The 23,139-nt window shown below is 42.5% G+C and overlaps 1 protein-coding gene across 2 annotated transcripts in view; it reads right to left on the reverse strand.

The window, feature by feature from the left end:
* The window catches only part of NEK8 (NIMA related kinase 8), a 93,108-nt gene that overhangs the window by 65,410 nt on the left and 4,559 nt on the right, over positions 1 to 23,139 (reverse strand). For both annotated transcript variants that reach the window (XM_085857748.1, XM_085857749.1), the window contains exons 2-9: positions 12,880 to 13,085; positions 12,420 to 12,652; positions 7,646 to 7,777; positions 4,662 to 4,867; positions 4,434 to 4,510; positions 3,583 to 3,755; positions 1,082 to 1,229; positions 890 to 966 (exon numbers count right to left, since the gene is read on the reverse strand). In XM_085857748.1, the coding sequence (XP_085713874.1) occupies positions 890 to 966; positions 1,082 to 1,229; positions 3,583 to 3,755; positions 4,434 to 4,510; positions 4,662 to 4,867; positions 7,646 to 7,777; positions 12,420 to 12,652; positions 12,880 to 13,085 (1,252 nt within the window). The remainder of the gene's footprint in view (positions 1 to 889; positions 967 to 1,081; positions 1,230 to 3,582; positions 3,756 to 4,433; positions 4,511 to 4,661; positions 4,868 to 7,645; positions 7,778 to 12,419; positions 12,653 to 12,879; positions 13,086 to 23,139) is intronic.

Genomic DNA, 23,139 nt, shown 5'->3' on the forward strand with positions numbered 1-23,139 from the left:
CCACCTTCTCAACACACTCTCCTCGCTTGTCAGCACATTTCCATCTGCATCCTCAACCATAAATACATGAAAAAAAAATCATCCTCCATAATCGTTAAAGCAAATCCTGATGCAGTCAAAGTGAGGAGGGGGAGGTGGAAGTCTGAAGGAGAAAGCACAGGTGGGAGAAAAGCAGGACACACCCTGCAAAGATGCGGTAAAAGTCACACTACAAACACCAACGGATAAACAGGATGGGAGCAGGACCTGTCCGGCAAAGCCACGTACACCTATAAAAGTCACACCACATACACCAATGGATGAACAAGATGGGAGAAGGACCTGTCCGGCAAAGCCACACCACAAACACAAACAGATGAACAGGATAGCAGCAGGACCTGTCGGTCATTAATCACACACACCTACTGGGCAGGAAGGAAACGGATTTCTAATATAGTAAAAGTCGCATTGTTAAAATTTAAAAAATGAAGGTAGAGTAACACAAACGTAAACTCAAAACATTCAGGCCCAGTGGCAGTGAGCAACAAGAAGAATATACGAGAGGCACAGAATACCCAATCAGATGGGAATGCAGCATAAAATTAAAGTCACTTTTACTTAAATAAGACAATTATGGCTTTTAAATATACTGTAATTTGTATTTTTGGAAGTGAAAACCTTCACAGTATAAATACAAAAGCATTAAACTTGAGTGGCATATCTTTCTTGAAAAAAATCGAAATGATACAGGTTAAGCTATGAGGCACAGAAACTTTGACATAACAGGCTATTGGGTTAGTAAAGACATTTGCCCATTGGCTCAAAGCATTGTCAGATAGTGTACATGGTATTCAATGATGTAACAAGATACTCAGAAAAAGGAAACCCCAATAAGCACAGTATATCCTACCTTATTAACATCTTTGTAGTTGCCATGACCGAGACAACCGCTACTCCCACTTCCATATGTCATGATGATTCCTCTATCTGCCAATGTGCATGCAAAACTATAACTTATCGATTAGGAAAAGCTATCACACTAAAAACAGGTCAGTATTATGAGGTGTGAATGCTCAAAAATAAAATCTATATTATAACTTACCAGTGAGGCACACAGTAAAGAGGTCACCACAAGCAATCTGCTTCATCGTTACTCCAGACAAACCATCCAAAAAATGGAAGGAGAACTGCTGCTCTGATGAATCCACAGTACCAGGAAGCAAACAGTGATCCATGCCTGGTGGAGATTGCTAGGACAAGAAAACAATGTGGGGTTCCGCCAGATGCTTTTTGGAAAAACAAATTGATTTAATCTTCATGAATCTCTCTCGGATGACAAATTAAATTTCTGCAGAATCATAATAAAGAGATACTGCTCCAGAAATATTCTCATCAATTCTGTAACAGTCCAAAAGTACATCACACAACAACAAGAAAAAGAGCAATCCGAGATTGCAGCCCCTCGCCAGGACTTGTTTTGTGTGATGTTTGTGTAGTTTTGTGTGGTGTATTTTGTGTGGTGTAATTAATAAGAGACATCTTAGAACTGCCACTTTATAACTACTGGCAGTGATGACTGGGTACCAAGAGGAAAATGCAACCCACTTTGATTGGACACCTGACCCTGACCCATGATGTTGTTGTTTTTTATTATTAAATTAAATTTAGAATGGAATGAAAATTAATTCAATTCAAATCAAATGGAAGACCAAATAGGTACAGTCCTATATTGGAGTCATCAGAAAGACCCCAAGCAAGTAAAAAAAAGCAAAGATGAAGTCATCAGGAGGAACCTGGATAGGATTCACATTTCATCTGCTACTTTTCTACCTTCAAACCCATTCAGGCACAGCCAAGTGAGCTTTATTCAAAAGACAAAAAAAATCAAAAAAACAAAAAGAGAAGCCATGTCAAAAAATTAAATAATTTTGGCTGACAGACCATGTGTCTGATCAACTTGAAATTTAAAATATGCATTCCCCATCACCACTAGATGATAAATGTAGTCTCATGTCTAGAGATTAAATGGTTCCAGAGAAAACATTATTTAATATTTTTCTTTAATCCAATATGGCTGCCAAACCATGTGACCTATCAATTATTCCTGAACAAACTTGTACAGCTAAGACTTGGGGAGCATTTGGGAGCAAGACAATTGAGGATTTTAAAAATTTGGCCTATGTTGACCTTTTGCTCAATGTTGACCTCAAAATTAAAAGGTAGTTGAGTTCAGCAACCTCATATGCAAATGGTCTTCAAATTTCAAGTCAATCAGATGAAAATTGAGGATTTTAGAAAATTTGGCCCAATCTGGCCCAAATTGGCCTTTCCATCTATGTTGATATTAAAATTAATAGGTGCTTGAATTCAGCGAGCTGACATGAAAATGATCTTAAAATTTCAAGTCAATCTGATGAAAATTGACAATTTTAGAAACAACTTTAAAATGTGGCCTATTTTGGGTTGACCTTATGGCCTATGTTGACCTTTTAACCTATTATAACCTCAAAAGTAATGTGCGGTTGAATTGACTTTCCTGATATGCAAATATTGTTCAAATTTCAAGTCAATTGTATGAAATTTGAGGATTTTAGAAAATTTGGCTCAAATTGGCCGATGTAGACCTTTTCGGTCGACTGAATTTTAGGAAACTTCAATGCGGGCCGTCGCTGGGTCGGCGACATTAATCTCTGAAAGTTTTAGAACGATCAGTTGAACGGTTTGGGCGGTGAGTGGACAGACAAACAAACACACAAACAAACAAACAAACTTCTGGTAAAACTACCAAAATCACGAATCACTGCTCACCTTCACTCTTTCATTCCTCTTTTTCCCCACCTTTGGAATAAACTCCCTCACTCTGTTCAATCCCATTATTCCCTCCAGGCCTTCAAAACAGCTGTTCACCACCACCTCTTATCACCCCCCATCCAAATCCTCCATCTTTTCTACCCCCGTTAATCCACTCCAAACCCACCTCCTTCAAATTCCCTGCTTTCCTTCCTGAAAGTCCCTGTAATGTCCATCTCGTATACCCCGTGTTCCCCTCCCCATCCCTCTCCCTTCCACAGATCTCCTAATGTCTCTGTTCCCCCACTGTTTTGTCTTTCCCACTCCCACCCCTCTTATCTCATGCCCCTTTTGCTGTGCGTTGTGTGTTAGCTCTCTTACGAGTCTCGACAAGGTATACAAAACAAAAAAACAAACAAACAAAAAAACAAAAAAAACAGAGGCGATCAACATACTTGTCAAAACATTTTCTTTTTGCCAAGTAACAAACGGACCCAAATGTAACACCCTCTCTCCTTCGGTGAGGGTAATAATAGCAAGGATCTGCGTAACCTCTGCAGTAAAAGTGATGCTTGAGGGAAAGGGTTCTAAAGTGTTCTAAAGGGTAAAATCTAAAGTTCTGAAGGGTAATTCGAAAGGGTTCCTAAATTGGTGGTCATATTGTAGAGAATGTGGGTGGAGTTCAGTAAACTGTACAATCATTGGGTGGAACTCACACGCATGCACGGATGCACATGGTGGCAGTATTAAGGGAAAATTACAGCACAGTTAATAAATGGCTCACAATATTAAAAGGGATTTAGAAAAACTTACCTCCCAGCCGATGAGTTTCCCAGCTTTTGTAATACCTGTCCTTTGCGTGCGACCCAGAGCAACCTGTACGATATCTGCATTTGGAACAGGCAGCTTGAGGGGACTCAAAATATCCCCACCCCACATGTAGACCACAGAAAGGAGAGGGCTCAAGATGCTTTGCTCTAGAAAGGCTGAGATTAATACAAAGCATAAAAATTAGTTACCTGATAAAGAACCTTGTATTAAAAAACGATTACATGAAGTTCAGGGTCATGCATTCATGAACCTCATACTCATAGGTGCAGTTACAGTGTAAACTTAACCGTGTTGTATTGAAACTTGAAGGAAAGTGAAGAGATATATTCGGATAATCTGCCCAAGAGTTCTACTTTTCCAAAGATGAAGCCACCTATCAGGAGCTTGAAGACATTAGGTCTCCCGGTACCAGTGACATCTTCATTTATGATATTGCTTTAATCTGCAATTTGCATGGCAATTCAAAAGCAATTTCCTCCCCCCTATGGATGTCAACTTATGGGGTTTGTCTACGCTCTGTCTTGCAAATGCTCAGTGTCAAGCAAATTAAAGCAGCACATTCCATTTTTTTTTAAGTCTTCGGAATGAATCAGCCATGGTCAGAATCAAACTGCTGACCTCCCAGACTCGAAGCAGACGCTTGAACCACGACATATGGTTGAAAGGTTTTTTGGGATAGGTAAATAAATCTTAAAAAAAAAAAATCAGAGACCATGGCTCATGGAAGAGTTAGACAGCTGAGGATGAGGCAAACACACCCATATGGAGAGGAGAATATGATGGGGAACAGAAAAACAAAAAGCAGAAAATACAATAAAATAAAATATCCTTACATGTGGATGATACTCGAAACGTTCCATGGGCACTTTGCTGGAAAGCTTTCGGAAACGTGTGCATAGGCCTCTCAGACCTGTACATTCACAATGCAGTCATTTCATTAAATTAAAACCATATGGGTTAAGGTTTTACTCATTTTGTGAAACAAAATATTTGTTTTTAGCTTAATTTATCTTGCACTCTGAAATAAATAAATCGCTTGATGTCGAAGAATGATACAATACCGAATGGAAAAGCTGCCAATTGTTGTGTAAAGATGGAGCAGAGTTTTCATGCAGATGGGCCGAGCAAGAATCTCCCCAAGATTTGGCCTCTTACTCGGATCGAGGTTTAGCATATCTACGATGAGACTTCTCAGTGCATCGCTGTAACGGTCAGAGATCGAAGCAAAGTTTCCTCTCATGATCTTCAACACTAGAGCTGGAAGGTTCTACAAAGAGGAAGCAAAAAATACACAAAAGGATACGCAAGGAAATTTGGCACAAGAGGAAGCCAATCATGCCTGTGCTGCACCACCCCAGTATCCATCACCCATCCAAATACAAGTTAATGACAAGTCCTGCCAATATCCCCATACCCTTCTATCCCCAATGCATCCAGGTACCAATCTAATTCCCACTTAAACGTATCCACCACTTCCACTGCCACTACCTTTCCTGGGAGACCATTTGATGCATTATAACAACTCTGTCTGAAAGACCCATGCCTTAAAACTATCCTAACTCTCATCTTCTTTACCCTCAAGCTATGGCCCCTCATCCTAACACTGTCCACTCTGCAGAAAAACTCCACTGCACTTATCTAGTCCACGTCCTTCATCATCTTAAACATCTCAATCAAATTCCTCGCAATCTCCTCCTTTCCAATGTATAAAGAAAGCCCTGTCTCCTTCAACTGCTTAGTCTAGCTCTATGCTGTACCCTCTCTGTAACAGCTATATCCCTCCTCAGTTGTGATGACAATAACTGTACAAAATATTCTAGATGAGGCCTCACTAAATTCCTGTACAGAGTTAATACTACCTCCTTTGATTTATAATTTATCCCCTATGAATACAACCTAAAACCCTATTAGCTTTACCTGTAGTTGCTCAACCACTCCCTCCCCCCACCCCCCTCTCCACCATATCTAATACCAACCCCAGATCCTTCTCCTGTGTGGCACGCTCTAATATTGCCCCTTCCATCATGTAATCCTTATTTTCATTATTCCTACCTGTCCCCAGCACCTTACATTTCTTTATGTTAACCTGCATCTGCCAATCTTTTGCACAATCCATTAAAGCATCTCAACTTTCCTGAATCTAATCACCATCCTCTCTGCTATCTACCTTACCTCCAAGATTTATTTCATCTGCAAATTTATAAAGCTGACTCTTAACCCCAATGTCACAATCATTGATGTCAATTATGAATAATAATGGTCCAAGTACTGATCCCAAAGGTACCCAATTACTTGCATCCTCCCAGCTGTACATCTCACTCAAAACCACTCTGTTTTCTATCACTAATCCAGTTAATCATCATACTAGATTCATTATATTTACCTTATATTTATCTATGTATACCTATAAAAGACAAAAACCTCTCTCTCTTTGTTTGTAAGTGTTCTATGCACAGCCACGTCATTGAAGTTACAAACTCCAAACTTGGGGTACAAATACAACTTTATGTGTGTATGTATGTATGTATGTATGTATGTATGTATGTATGTATGTATGTATGTATGTATGTGTGTGGGGGAGGGGGGGTAACATAGGCTATGTGGCCGCAGTCTCATGCGGGGGTGTGGGGTTGGGGCAGGGGTGCAAATTGTCGATGTAAATGTGTACCATGTAGCACCACCTGGTGGTGGTGGCAGAGGGTATTACAATTTCCATTTTACCTGGGCAACGATGAAGTTAAAGCACTCTTCGCACAGGTAAATTTGTCCTCCTTCCCTTCCCCCCTCACCAACTCCCCAATGGCAAGCCCTCAGTGAATATTCGCTCTTACTGTTCAAACGCCATTGCATCGGTAAATTTATCCACACTATTACATACCAAGGCAGTAGAGTTTTGCCTGCCTGGGACAGGAGAGCTCTGTGAACTGAGAAGGGGGCAGGAGAGCCGATGGGGCAGAGGCGGGGGGTAAGTGGTTTAAAGCGGTGAGTTGAGGTGATGCCGATTTGGGTTTATATAAAACTAGACAGCACCGCTTGTCCCATCCTACCAAAGCCTGTCCGCATATGCTTTCCGAAAAAATATAATTAGGTGGTGTAAGGAGCGAGGAGGGGGATATTGTTAATGGGATTTAATCACAGCCTTTTTGATGCTGAATTGCGAATGATATACAATAACACATGAAGAGTAAGATGAAAATAAAATGCAAAATGGAAAGCCCGTCCGCATTCAAAATGCAAAGCCGTTTGTATTCAGACGTCTTCTTCTTCAGAGGTATTCAGGGACGGACGAATATGGAAATTGAAACAGAGCTCCAATCAGCCAATCAATTAATCAATCATTGTGATTGGATACAAAGTGTTGCTTATTCACGTTTCTCTTCCCACGCAATGCTGGGTAAATCTGCTCGTGATATTATAAAACAACATTTAATTCATGACAGTATGTAATTCTAATTACAGCTAGCAGACATCCATAACAACATTAAAAAGTAATATATATATATATATATATATATATATATATATATATATATATATATATATATATATATATATATATATATATATATATATGACCGTTTTTACAGCCATTTTTCCCTGCTGTGCAGGGGTTGGGCTTTTTCTTGAGGCAATGTTTTATGGCCGGATGCCCTTCCTGACGCCAACCCTGGTCGCCTCTTACGACACACAGGGATATGGTACACCTATTCTAACCGGGGCATACACCAGGACCAGTACACTGGTACTCATTTCGACGACCTCGGAAGGATGACAGGCTGAGTCAACCCCCTGGTGTTAATTCAGCAGCCAACGGGGCTTGAACTCAGGACCCTGGGATCCCAAGCCACCACCCTAACCACTAAGCCAACACCAGGTATATATATATATATATATATATATATATATATATATATATATATATATATATATATATATATATATATATATATATATATATATATATATATATATATATGCAATATTATTCTAATCATTCAAACACAATGGAAATAAAAATAATCACAAAAGTCATCATTATACTTACTTCTGCTTCAAAGGCTCTTTTTAAGCTACAAAGTTCATAGAGGACACAACCCAGAGCCCAAACATCACTCTTTTGATTATATGGTTTTCCTTCACACAATTCTGGAGATATGTAGCATGGTGTTCCAACAACCTGGACACAAGTTTGGAATTTACATTAGCAAAGTTAGAGGTGAGTGAGTGTGGCAACAGGAGATCAAACTTACAATTCCATACTGACTTGACCCAGAGGATGCAAAGAGCCGAAAAAGGTAAAACCTTTCCATTTCCAACTGCTGTGCCCTCTCAACAGACATTCGTGAAGTGATACTTTGCGTCAGGGCTTTGGGGCCACATCATTTCCAAGTATTTCTTCAATACAATAATATACATGAAATGCATGTACAATACAATAATATACATGTAATACAAATACAGTCAAAGCAATCAAGCTCATATAAATGAAGCATTTAATTTATCAAGAAATAAACATTAACTACAACAGCACTCGATGGAGCACATACTTCCCCCAGGCTGAACAGTTTTACGTTTTGTATTCCACTCATAGGCCAGATCTGCATCTGGCCCTTCATCAAAATCAAATCAGCTTGTTCTTGTCACATACCCAACTCGTCCACCAAGTTTTGTCAAAACCCATCGAGAACTTTTTGAGATATCGTCCTATACAGTGTATCGTTTTGTCCCTGTTTGCCTCTCAATGGTGAAGAATCACTTAAAAAAATTATCGGATCTGGATCTTCATCAAAATCTGATCAAATTGTCCTTGTCTCACACGCAACCTGTCCACCAAATTTCGTCCAACTTCAGCCATAACTTCTTGAAACATCATGTTCACAAACAGACAAACAGGGGTGAATACATAAGCTCTGTCCACCTTCAGTGGTGGAGGTAGTAATGAGTGCTTATACTATACAATTAATGTTGTGGGGGAACCGAAAGATAAGCAGTTACTTGTTAATATTAGGTCCCTTTGTAAGATCATCATGGCATTTTAAAAACTGCAAGTAAATGCTGTGAAAACGTGTGTGTGTGTGTGTGTGTGTGTGTGTGTGTGTGTGTGTGTGTGTGTGTGTGTGTGTGTGTGTTGTGTCAATGTGTCAGTGTGTGTGTGTGTGTGTGTGTGTCTTAGTGTGTGTGTGTGTCTTAGTGTGTGTGTGTGTGTCTTAGTGTGTGTGTGTGTGTGTGTCAATGTGTCAGTGTGTGTGTGTATGTGTGTGTGTCAATGTGTGTGTGTGTGTGTGTGAGTGTCAATGTGTCTGTGTGTGTGTCAGTGTGTCTATGTGCGTCAACGTCTGTGTCAGTGTGTGTGTGTGTGTGTGTCAATGTGTCAGTGTGTGTGTGTGTGTATGTGTGTCAATGTGTGTGTGTGTCAATGTGTCAGTGTGTGTGTGTGTGTCAATGTGTGTGTGTCAATGTGTGTGTGTGTGTCAATGTGTCAGTGTGTGTGTGTGTGTGTGTGTGTGTCAATGTGCCAGTGTGTGTGTGTGTGTGTCAATGTGTGTGTGTGTGTGTGTGTCAATGTGCCAGTGTGTGTGTGTGTGTGTGTGTGTGTGTGTGTGTGTGTGTGTGTGTGTGTGTCAATGTGTCAGTGTGTGTATGTGTGTGTGTGTCGTGCGTGTTGTGTGTTGTATGTGTGCACAGAATTGTAATACAGGATGAAGACGAATATTCCTTAATCACATCCCAAACACAGCAGCAGCAGTGGATGAGGAATTTCACATGGATCCTGAACATCCAAAGTTAATTCAATGAAACAGAGGAGGAAAAAGTCAAACATTGACCACTGAGACTATATATAGCATAAATACCATCGAAAGAAGAGCTCGATAAGTCAGTTGACGAATGGAAAGATTGATGGCAACTCTGGTATTCTACAAGGGATGACAAGGCCGCATCCAATGAATAGAACTTACTTGACCTAATACTAAATCTTGGGAGAACAAGTTGTCCAAGGAGTGTGTGCATTAGAGGATTAAGATTTAGTGAGGCCCTGGGCACAAAACATATTTAGGCCCAAAACAACCGCCAAAAACACGAATGCATCTTCTTCTTCTCCTTCTCTTTCTTCCCTTTATAAGGGGTGAGGTCCAATTGCACCAAGCTTCTTCCCTCTGAACTCAGCCATGCCTTGACCATGATACTCCTCCACTTACCTCTGAACTCAGCCAACTCTCTCCAATCTTTAATCACCCCCACCTAACTGATATCCCTCCTCACACAATCCTTCCAGCTCAACTGTGGTCTACCTCTTTTCCTCCTACTTTGCTCCCTCAATCTATCCACTCTCTTTGTCATTCTCTCTTCCCCCATCCGCACCAAGTGTCTAGTCTATATCAACCGGTATTTCACCAATCTCCCCGTCAAGCTCATCTGCACACCAATCTCCTCCCTCAGTACTGTATATCCATCCTCCTTCTAACCACCATCTTCACTCCTGCAATCCTCCTGACCTAGTTGTTTTTGCAAACCTGCAGCACATGTTATGGTAAATAAAGGTAAATATGGAAGCAAATACAAAACCCGACCATCTCATGCTCTGCAGCGCCGGACAGGCTAATAAGGCCTATTTATATCGATCACTTCTTTCCCTGTAGCAGTCTCTCTAATCCTTTTGAAACTACTAATTCATGTGATGGCTGTGTAAGTATGGGACCTCAAACTAAGATAGTCAATACACCGGGTCATTCGTAAGTCGTACAGTCCTTCAAGATGACGAATGGTTCATACAGGACTAACAGAGGTACCCGGCATTGCTCGGTGCTGTCCTAATCCTGTTGGCATTTTGAAGAAATCTGATTGTTTTTTTATATTTTTTGTGGTTGCCCAAAACACTTCCCGACACTCACTAAAGAATGGTGGCAGGGATCATTTAATATTACCTTTCACACACAGTGCCTTCAGAAAGTATTCACACCCCTTGACTTTTTCACATTTTGTTGTGTTACAGCCTGAATTTAAAATGAGTTGAATTAAAAAAAAAAATTGTCACCGATCTACACAAAATACCCCATCATGACAAAGTGAAAACATGTTTTTAGAAATTTTTACAACTTAATAAAAAGGAGAAATTGAAATGTCCTGTGTCAATAATAAATAAACCCCTTTGCTACGACACTCCAAATTGACCTCAGGTTATCCAATTTCCTTTGATCATCCTTGAGATGTCTTTCCAACTTGATTGGAGTCCACCTGTGGTCAATTAAATTGATTGGATATGATTTAGAAAGAAACACACCTTTCTATATAAGATCCCACAGTTCACAGTGCATGTCAGAGCAGCCATGAAGTCCAAGGAACTGCCCGAAAAACTCCGAGATAGAATTGTGAGGAAGCATCGATCTGAGGAAGGGTATAAAACAATTTCTATTGTGTTGAAAGTTCCCAAGAGCACAGTAAGCTCCATCATGAGGAAATGCAAAGAATATGGAAGTACCCAGACTCTTCCTAGAGTTGGCCATCCGACCAAACTGAGCAACCGGGCAAGAAGGTGTCAGGGAGGTGACCAAGAACCCAATGACCACTCTGACAGAACTACAGAGTTCCTTAGCTGAGATGGGAGAACCTGCCAAAAGGACAACAGTCTCTGCAAACTGCAGCATTTCACAAATATAGGCTTTATGGGAGAGTGGCCAGATGGAAGCCACTCCTGAGAAAAAGGCACATGATGGCATTCCAGGAGTTTGCAAAATGGTCCATAAAAGACTCAGAGCATGAGGGAAAAGATTCTGTGGTCTGAAGAGACGAAAATTGAACTCTTTGGCCTGAACGCAAAGTGCTATGTCTGGCAGAAACCGAGCAGAGCTCATCACCCATCTCACACCATCCCTACAATGAAGCATGGTGGTGGCAGCATCATGCTATGGGGATGCTTTTCAGCAGCACGAACTGGAAGACTTCCAAGGATAGAAGGAACAATGAATGGAGCCAAATACAGGCAAATCCTTGAGGAGAACCTGCTTCAGCGTACAAAAGACCTTAGACTGCAGCAAGGATTTACATTCCAACAGGACCACCCCAAGCAAACAGCCAAAGCAACACTGGTATGGCTTCAGAACAAGAATGTGAAACTCCTTGAGTGGCCCAGCCAAAGCCCAGACTTGAATCCCATTGAGAATCTGTGGAAAGACTTGAAGACTGCTGTTCACCGACGCTCCCCATCCAACTTGACAGAGCTTGAGCAAATCTGCAAGGAAGAATGGGAGAAAATCCCCAAATCCAGATGTGCAAAGCTGCAGGCATACCCAAGAAGACTCGAAGCTGTAATCACTACGAAAGGCACTTCAACAAAGTATTGACTCAGTGGGTAGAACACTTATTGATGAAGGCATTTCAGCTTTTCATTTTTCATTAACTTGTCAAAATTTCTAAAAACATGATTTCACTTTGTTATTACGGGGTATTTTGTGTATATCGGTGACAAAAAAATTAAATTTAATCCATTTTAAATTCAGGCTGTAGCACAACAAAATGTGAAAAAGTCGAGAGGTGTGAATACTTTCTGAAGGCACTGTAGCTACAAACACTGAGGAAACATAAAGTGATTAAAAAATTTTTTTGCCTATAAACACTCCCTGGCACTCACTGATGAACCTCTGAAAGTTTGAAAAAGATCTATTAGGCCATCTCTGAGAAAAATCGTGACACACACACAGACAAACAAACATCTCTCTTCGAGAACAGATTCTTATACAGAGAAAAATGGCATGAAGATTTAAACCAGTGATCTTGAAGCAAGAAGCATGTTTACACAATACCAAAAACCCAAGCCGTCTTACTGTATATGCCTTGCTCTTGCTGCTGAGGATTTTTGAGATCCCAAAGTCCCCAATTTTGAGCACGACCTGGTGCTTGTCCAGTAAAATGTTTTGAGTTTTGAGGTCACGGTGAAGAATTTTATTCGTGTGGACATGGTGCAGGGCGAGCACGATTTGCACAAAAAAGTTCATGATTGTCTCTTCATCCAACAGAGAACTTCCACGCTTCTGTATGTAATCTGCCATTGTTCCACCTACAACGGGTTTGTCAATACAATACAATGCGACTTTATAATAGATGCAATGAAAATGTTTCATAAAACCTACTTCGATGTGAGGACATAAGTGATGCAATCATTCCTTCTTATCGAATGATGTTGTAAACTTAGAACATTAGAAAAGGCAAAAACCTAAAACATAAAGCAATGACTGAGATGGTCTGTAAATATTAGAGGATTAAAAATAAAAATTAAAACCTCACCTGGGGCATATTCCATTGCAATAACGAGGGCTTTTTCAGCCAAGAAATTGTCATAATATTCTATAATATTTGGGTGGTTCAGTAGCTTCAGCACCTGACATTCATTCTGTGCGGCTTGCCTCTCTTCCTTCGTCATTTGCTCGACAGAAATTTGCTTCAGGATCAAAAGTTTCTGGTCGTCTTTCCTTTGGCAAAGATGCACAATTCTGTGTGCCAGAAAGCAGGAAGAAAGGTAGATCACAGCAAATACAATGAAATAACAATTTCCATGAAAATGAGCAAGATCACTTGAATGAGGGTAAGCTTTTCTTTCACCTTGAACTCCTGAAAATTATGGATGATTATTTAACTTCAGGGGTGTGTTCTGTTGGCAAGCAGCTTGCTATCGTTTGTCAAGCAGCTTGTTTGATTCAAATGACTCAAGCAAGCACTCTAACGGAATGGAATGCTCAGCACCGCTTAACAACATGGCAGTCTCCAATGTTAGCAATGCTATTATGGTGCTCGGAAAGCCTGGTGTTGGCTTAATGGTTATATAAAGGTGGCGGACTTAAAGGGGAACCCATATGGAAATTTTTTTTCTTCTGAAAACCATTAATCATGACCTAATTTGAAGGGGGAAAAAATTGAATTTTTTTTTGCCAATCAAAAAAGATGCAAACAAAGAAGGTGATTGAAGAAGGAGGCGTTAAAAAGATCAAAATACTAGTCGCATGTTCACTTCAGCTCGGTAGGTTTTGCTTTTCCTTTCAAATGGTAGGTAGGTAGGTTTTGCCAGGCAATGGCAACAGGTGTTAGATTCATCAGTCAAATCATCCGTGTGCATGTTCTGGTAGCTGGGTAGAAATGGCACTACAGTTTCCAGCGATGGCTGTTTCTTCGCTTAATCGTGGGGATGGCGTCTTCTTTCAAAAGTGGCGGATAACCACAATGTCTATCCATCCCTGTTGTTTCATAACAGTGCTCTGTAAAATGTTCTGAACACAAAAGCGAACATTTTGTAGGCCCGATCCACACGTCGGTACTTCAAGCAAACTTAGTCCAATTTCTGGTAAATTGAGGGTCTTTTGGCCATTGGTGCAGCATGAAACTATCTCGGTTTGTATTATTATACAAGCACCAAGGACGCATCAACTCAGAATATTTGTGGAAAATCTAAAATTATTCGCCGTTTGAGTTAAATCGTTGTGCGATGTAACCCGGAAACAGTATTGATATGACAGTCCACTTCCTGATGCGACGTCATGGCCAATCTGAAGGCAAAGAAGATTTCAACTTTTAATCGCAAATTTACCTCCTTGATAATTCGGAAATCAGAAAAAGACACATCTCACATCTATTTTGAAGAGTATCAAGGGATAGATTAACGTTGAGGTGGTCTGATAGTTTGGGAGTCCCTTTAAGATCTTAAGGTCTTCAGTTTGAGCCCCTGTAGTGCCGTTAGATAACACCAGCTGGGTTGACTCAGCTGGTCACCCTTCCGAGGTCTGCAAAATGAGTAAGAGCTTACTGCAAACAGGGGGCACTGCATCAGCGGCACAGCTATGCTCCCAGCAATGATGTAACCTGCAGCCACAGGCTGCATACAAAGTAATAAAAAACAAATGCTGTTGTGACAACTCAAACAAATGCTGTCGTTGTCAGTTTTACTCTATCCCCTTGTGACAACTTCCTCAAACAAATTTATTGTGTTGACAGTGGCTACAGAGTACTAGGAAGAGAGAAAGAATCCATCTATCTATAATTCCAGCAATGTGTGTGTGTGTGTGTGTGTGTGTGTGTGTGTGTGTGTGTGTATGTGTGTGTGTGTGTGTGTGTATGTGTGTGTGTGTGTGTGTGTGTGTGTGTGTGTGTGTGTCTGTGTGTGTGTGTGTGTGTGTGTGTCTGTGTGTGTGTGTGTGTGTGTGAACACTGTTTCTCGACAACCGCTGGTCCGATTTCATTGAAACTTGCCAGACATATTGCTGGGGACCTGAGGATGTGCCTTTTCAAGGTTTGAAATTAATCGGACAAATGCTTCCCAAGTTATGGCCATTTATTTACCAACCAATGACAGGAATCGTTGCTGCGGCCATTTTATATCAACCAATGACAGGAAGCGTTGCTGCGTAGCCGTGGTCGATGGTGAAGAGAAACTCAGCTGCGTTCGCCATTACGGGTTTTTTCTCTCCTCTCGTCTCCTCGCCTGTCCTCTCCTCTTTGTGTTTTTCCTTGCGAAAAGGCAAAATACGTTGGCGCTAATTGAATAATTGGCCATTAAAAGCCTCCGTATTCTTGCCCTGGACGAGGAAACAAAGAAGAAGCGCCGTTTCCTCAGCGATGTTTATGAAGAGGTGCTAACGAGATAAAGGTGTGTACAATGCACATGGAGACGATTTTTATTATTATTTCTTTATTGAAGAAAAATTGTTCCAAAAATAATTTAGCAAAAAAAGTGCACAACTTTTTGTTTCCAATTGTCAAAACGGTGTGGCCTTTGGAAGTGTTAAGGAATTCAGCTCCACTCAACATGCTTGCCAACGAAATACCTCTCAATTTGGCGGTAAAAACGCGACGGGTTTCCTTACTCATAGCTCTGCAGTCTGCATTCAACCCCTTCATTTGTCATCTCATTGACCTCATTTCATCTATCTATAATTCCAGCAATGTGTGTGTGTGTGTGTGTGTGTCTGTGTGCGTCTGTGACCGCTGTTTCCCAACAACCACTGGTCCGATCTAATTGAAACTTGCCAGCTATATTGCTGGGGACCTGAGGATGTGCCTTTTCAAGATTTGATATTAATGGGACAAGTGATTCCCAAGTTATGGCCATTTATTTACCAACCAATGACAGGACACGTGTTGCGTAGGCGTGGCCGATGCGCCATTTAGTTACCAATCACAGGACACGTTGCTGCGTGGGCATGGCTGCGTAGGCCGGTGCACGGCCGGCCGACGATGATGTCACGTGCCGTGCTGGTTACGATGGGGATCGATCGGTGCCTTAGTTACCGTGGGGTAGGAGTGCCAATGGTAAATGGCAGCGAATGTCATGGCAAGCAAAGACAGGGAGGTAAACTTGATTTTAATTAACTCTGTGTGTAAGTATCACAGCAGTTGTTACTTCAATGCAAGCGATAATTCGTGGAATGCATGTGAACATTCCGTACGGGCACGCACTACTTTTGGATAGTAATGACTTACTGTATTAGAATAATTTCTCAATTTCTTATCCGCATTTATAGATAAACACAATTCCCCAATTCAGTCGTCGTTTATGAGAGCGAAGGAATGGCCTGTGTGGTTGTTTGAAAGTTTTTTTTTTTTTGCATGTACGGCCACGCACATATGGGCACGCGAGAGCGAAGGAACGGCCTGTGTGGTTGTTGTTTCTGGCACGCGGTTTGAAAGTTTTTTTTATATGTACGGCCACGCACGTACGGCCATGCATGTAAGGACACGCACGTACGGCCACGCGAGAGCGAAGGAACGGCCTGTGTTTGTTTCTGGCAAGCGGTTTTAAAGTATGTATATATATATATATATATATATATATATATATATATATATATATATATATATATATATATATATATATATATATATCTTCTTCTTTCGGCTGCTCCCGTTAGGGGTCGCCACAGCGGATCATCCGTATGATCCGCATAGTGATTTGGCACATATTTTACGCCGGATGCCCTTCCTGACGCAACCCTGGTCGCCTCTTACGACACAGGGATATGGTACACCTATTTTAACCGGGGTATACACCGGCCCAGTACACTGGTACTCACTTCGCCGACTCGGAAGGATGACAGGCTGAGTCAACCCCCTGGTGTATTAATTCAGTGGCCCAACGGGGCTTGAACTCAGGACCTTTTGGATCCCAAGCCGCTGCCCTAACCACTGCGCCAACACCAGGATATATATATATATATTTTTTTTTTTTTTTGCACGTACAGCCACGCACGTACGGGCACGTGAAACAGAAGGAACGGCTTGTGTGGTTGTTGTTTCTGGCACTCGGTTTGAGTTTTTTTGTGGGGGGGGGGGAGGGGGAAGGGTTTGCACGTACGGCCACGCATCTACGGGCATGCACTCATACTAATAAATGTCAGTGTGCGTCTGTCAGTTACTTTGTGTGTCTCCTCCATAACTCCAAAGCCATGAAACCTCGTGGCCTGAAACTTTGCATGCAAACAAAGGGAACTCCAAGGGAGTGCATGAGTGAAGATTGGGTGTTTGGGTTAATTAAAACACCCCTTTTGAAGATAATTAACGGCCTTATTTATTTATATCCTTCATCAGGCGCATTCTCGGCCACCTCGCTCTCCATCGAGGGGCATCGACTGTTAATTTGCTGGGGTGTAGATTCCCCATTTTCTTTGGCCTGCTCAACCATGCCTTGACTTGGAACAGGCCACAATTATTTCTTCACGATAAGGTTTTTTTTTCACTTTAATCACTCATATTATCGAATCCCTGATCATCATACCTACAAATCACTGTAAATATTGCAATGCTTATAAACACCCGGAGACGCCAACATTCGTGGCTTTATTCCATTTCCACACATCATAACCTCGGGAATCTCTTAAATTAACCCAAATTACAAAATCTAAGCTCAAGATTTGAACTTAGCAGCAGTTCCGACTGCTAAAAAAAAGTGTTAATTAGGCTAATTCAGACATATTTGATATTTTGGGAGGTGTGTGTTTAATATGATGACTCGGCAATCGCTAATCGCTTGCCAAGCCAGCTGTTCCTTATCAACCATTTTGTTTGAGTGCTTATGCCACTTCTCGAGCATTCTATAATATTCGCACTGTCACTGAATACTGTTTCGCGATCGACTTGAACAATGTTCAGGGGCCACTTGCCTGCGTTGGCCCCATGTTGTTCTGCTGTGTATCGGGCAATGGCTGGCTCTCTGAAAATGTGCAATTTTATTTTATACCATGTTTCTCCTTTTAGTCCAGTTTCCAGGTTGAGTACTTGTTGGTGCGAGAAGTGTATTGTTTTTTGATGGTTTCGTACAAGCAATGGGTCTATAGAAAAAAATTAGCTTGGTTGCCAGAGTGGCAACCTTGGGAAACTCCGATAATTTGCATAAATCCAAGATGGCCACCATGGACGGAGGTGGAAAATAACTTTTCAACCAATCAAACTACAATCACGTGTGATACATTTTTTTTCCGTATAATTTCGAGGTGAGGAATCGATTTCTGAGGTCAGTTGTGTGGTTTGGGATCAAATTCAGGGTCAAAGGTCAAGTTTAATGTCATTTTTGGACTATTGGGGGGTTTAAAACTTTTTGACCCCTGCGTCAACTGCAGATCACTCCTACTCGATAGTTGATGAACGATCCCGTTGATTCTAATTTCACCTCTTCTTCTTTTCAGAGAAACGTATGATACCTGACTCAAGGTATCTTCTCCCGGTGTGTCACGGAGGTGGAGAAGAAACGAAATTCACTGAGATCGGGATCAAGAAGCTCATCTCGTGCGCCAAATCCCGTGGAGATGGGGACCTGCAGGCTAAGCTACAGAACATTATTGATGTTGGTGGAGATGTGGCAAGCATAGCCTGCCACAAAGGTTGCTACTGTACTTGTACATCAAAAGAGAAAATTGAGAGAGTGAGAAAGTCACAGAAAAGAAAGACTGAAGATGAGGGTGTAAGGACAACTACAAGGTCTCATACTAAGGTAGCTGACAATGATGTGTTTGAGTACAAACGTGATTGCTTGTTCTGTAGTGAGGAATGTTTACCCATTGATGATAGACACCCAGAAATATGGGACCGCGTTAGTGAGTGTATGACCAAAGAACGTTTTGACACAGAACGTAACCCACAACCAACTACGAAAGATATGCTCCTTGATGTTGCTGAGCAGCGTAATGATGATGTCACTAGAAGGGTCAAGTTGCACCTTGCTTTTGTTTCTGATCTGCCTTCTGCTGAGTGCAAGTACCACGTCCGCTGCTATAACAGTTTCACGAAAGTCCCCACATATGCTGATTTTCTAACTGGTAGTGCAGATGAAAATGCTCTGAAGGAAGTCATTGAGTACACGAACCAAGACAGGTCCAGAATATGGAATAGTGTTGAATTGCATTCCTTGTACTCGGATCTACGTGGCAAGCTCGCTCAACGTGACATGTTTAGCAAGTTGAATGACTGCATGAGTAAGGATGTTATCGTTGTTCGGGTAGATGGCTGTGCTACCATTGTTGGTTTCCGCGAGTTCGTTGCTAAAAGTCTCAAGATAGTTAAGGTAGACAATACGGTTGAGAGGAGCATTGCTTCCATGGTGAGGCAGATCAAGCATGAGGCACGGTCAGTCAAGTACAACAGTGCCAATTGCGACCTATCAGAGTTTAAACAGGCCAACACAATCAAGGGGACCAACCCAAGTTTGTTGAAGTTGGTTTCGGACCTGGTCTCTGGTGGTAAAGTAACCAAGAAATCTCTGAGCCTGAGCCAGTCAATTCAGAGTCACGTTACAGGTACCACAAATCAGACATTAGGACTGGCCGACAAACTGTTGCACCAGCACGGCAGTTCCGAACTTCTCAAACTCCTTCATGAGCATGGCTTCACGACCTCGTACGATGAGGCCCGGAGATTCCGAAAATCGGCCGCTCGTCTACTAGGTGACAATGCACAGGTTCTCCACCAGTTCATGGGGTTGTGTAGAACCGTCGGCGTCATCTTCGCGTGGTTTGACAACTTCGATCTCCAGGTATTCACATCCAATGGTCGACGCACTATCCATGTCCTCTCACATGAATTCCAGCAACCTCATCCCGCAGGTATGTTGGAGTATAGCCACGCTAAGCCAGGAATGCAGACCATACTCGCAAAATCTGCTGACCAGCAGGCTCCACCTGAACTTGACATCATGAAGTATGGGTGGGAAATAAAAGATGGCACCCCAGCACCAGCAACCTCCGATCAGCCCCCAGGACCCCAAGATCTCATGGATGTAGTGCGGTGCGGCCGTAAGGCGGCGGTGCCGGCATGCGGCACTGAACGTTGCAGCTGTCACCATGGAAAGATATCATGCACTGTGTACTACGCTTGTGTTTGTAGTGACGCCTGCTTCAACTCGTTCAAGACAGGAGACGAAGACCAAGATGAAGTGGAAGAGGAAGGAGAAGCAGATGTGGAAGATGACAAGGAAACTGAACATCTTGATCTTGCATTAGGCTCTGATGATGAATGGGAGTGATCGCCGTTAATGAATAAACGCTTGACCACCATCGCTCTGAAAATTTCATTATCATTATATTATTTCATTTTTAGCCTAAAATGACCTTGGACTTCACCTTTGACCCTGAATTAGAACCCGAATCACAAAATTGACCTCAGAAATCGATTCCTCAGGTCAAAATTATATGGAAAAGAGGTATCACACGTGATTGTAAGTTAATTGGTTGAAAAGTTATATTCCATCCCCCCCTCCCCCCCCCCCCCGGGTCTACGGCGCCCATCTTGGATATATGCAAATTAGCGGAGTTCCCCAAGGTTGCCACTCTGGCAACCAAGCCAAATTTTCTCTATAGACCCATGTGAGTACGACACCATCATAAAACAATACACTTCTCATTACAAGGTTGAGTACAGAACATATACGGGTGGCAAACGGACTATTTTTGTATGATCCTCTTTCATTATACGACCTGTCAATTCGGCAAAGAGAAATAGAAATAAAAAAAAGAAACATTTCTCTCATATCACGGCAAGATATCCGAGAGGTATGCACGCTCACTCTAAGCTGTCTAGCCTGGGTTTGAATCCCAACCCAGCTATAAACTGTCATCCCGTTGTTTCACAGGCAAGTTATTCATCAATGTGTGTACTGTTAAACTGGACGTCTAATATGCCAGAATCCCTATATATATATATATATATATATATATATATATATATATATATATATATATATATATATATATATATATATATATATATATATATATATATATATTGTTGTGGTTACCAAATTCGCAAACCACCATTCAGGTCCCTTAGGAGAGATATCTCGGTAAGTACATGTGTAGTTAGGCCCAAACCCGTTGTCTAGTGGGAATACATGTCATTTATGCATGCTGCGACTCTTCAGGATAGCCGTTTTTCTTTTACTATCTTTAATTTGGACCAACCGCCATTGTTACAACCACAACATCAACCACCCACCGCGGCGCCGCTTCACGTCACACCTCGCAACCGTCGCATCGCCACCGTTCTTGCGCCGCTTGTGGGTACCGGTGTTGGACTCGTGCAGGGCGCGCGCCGAACAGCGTGTACAAAACCACGGATTTTCCACTTCAAAAACGGATCAAAAACGACACATGCCCACTTTTGTTCCGTCCAATCGGTGAGCGAGGGGCGATTTGGCCCCGCCCCCAGGGCGTTGGAGGGCGATCGATATATGCAAATTTATGGATCAAAAAGCATTCACGCCCACTTTTTCTCGGGCCAATGGGGAGCGAGGTGAAAGGTCGAAGGGAGGGGGTCAAAGATGAGAGAGCGAAGCCACGGGGCTGATATAAGCGACCGTGTTCGTCAGTCAAGAGAACAGAGAGTTAAGACTTCGCGGGCGGTGGAGTTGGGAAGAAGGAGCAAGAAGGAGCTGGTCGTCGTCGTGTGCGTTGGAGTCGGAGCGGAGGGGACGGAGCTGTGGAGAGGCGGCGAGGGCAGACGAGGGGGTGCTCGCGTCGTGCAGGGAGCTGCACCCCAGGGAGGCCGACAGCGCGACCTGGCCGAGGTGGAGACGCTCGTCGCGGGACTCGAGGCAGAGTAGGAATCCTCTATACCCCGAGCATCAGCAACCCTCTCCTGTTTCCCCCCGCGCTGAGATAGTGCGACCAAGGGGGCCCCTTTCCCACCCCCTACCAGACACTGCCCGCGAGGCCCGCGGAGTTGAGGCACCATCGCCGCTCCGCGTCTCATCACCAGACGGGTAGGCCCGACCCGGTCTCGGCCTCAGGCCCGCCTCATCCTTGAGGGTATTCTTTTCCTTGGTTTTGGGTATGTGTTGTCGGCGCCGTCTGTGAAGTAAAATTGTATAAGTGTTGCCGTGTGCTCGCGTAATCGGTATTAGATCTGCATTGTCGCATTTGCTTTTTGTGTAAATTGCATTGTGTTTTTCTTTTCTATGTGCTTTTGGTGGAATTGAATATGTGTGCTTTCCGTTCAGCGCGAATAAATGTGCTTTGTGTTGAACTGTTTCCCGCTTCGCTTCGTCATTTCTTTCATTGAATCCTCATCTTGCTTCACGTAAAGGGTTGGTAGTGGGCTGAATACGCCCGATAATTAATCGAACCGTCGAGGTCGACGAATAACACCGCTCGGTTATCCCGATAGTACGGAACGGGTCGCTTAAGTGGCCCGTGTCCGAAGTCGACCTGCGGCGAGGTGCGATCGCCCGGTCTACCCTCCGTGTGGGTACTTAGGTAGGTCGAATTTGGCGAGCAACCCTATCCCACGCGGGGGCTGATTGGCTCGATCGTGGTGAGACCGAAAGGTCCACCCGTGACTGGTTCCCGGCGTTAGTCCGAGAGGGTCACGACTGGATTGTCCGTCCGGTGGGCGACGTGCCGCGATTCGAGTTACGTGGCCGTCAGCACGCCGGCGGGCGCGAATCGTAACAATATATATATATATATATATATATATATATATATATATATATATATATATATATATGTATATGTATATATATATATATATATATATATATATATATATATATATATCTCTGTCTCTGTCTCTGTCTCTGTCTCTGTCTCTGTCTCTGTCTCTGTCTCTGTCTCTCTCTCTCTCTCTCTCTCACCCCTATCCCTCTCCCTCCCACCCCTCTCCCTCCCTTCCATCCCTCGTCTCCTGTATCCTCTCCCCCCCCTTAATATTCTTGTCAGCGACGGGTTGTCTTTGCGAGTCTATAATAATAAATGTCACTGTGTGTCGGTCCATCAGTCCGTCAGTGTGTCTCCTCCATGACTCTAAAACTATGTTACCTCGCGGCCCTAATTTTTGCATGCATATTAAGGGAACTCCAAGGTAGTGCATGAATTAAAATTTGGTGTTTGGCTTAATTTAAACACACCTTATGAAGATAATTAACAGCCATATATAATTATCCCTTATCAAGGCGTCATCCTTGGTCAGGCCCCGAGTCAGCACTCTGTCAGCTTGCTGGAGTCTAAATTCGCCATTTTGTTCAGCCTGCTCAACAATGCCTTGACTTGGATGGGTTCTTAATGATAAAGCACT

Source organism: Eptatretus burgeri, chromosome 15 (assembly GCF_056783735.1).
Source record: "Eptatretus burgeri isolate ZD-2024b chromosome 15, Ebu_testis_v1, whole genome shotgun sequence".
In the NCBI taxonomy this organism is placed as follows: domain Eukaryota; kingdom Metazoa; phylum Chordata; class Myxini; order Myxiniformes; family Myxinidae; genus Eptatretus; species Eptatretus burgeri.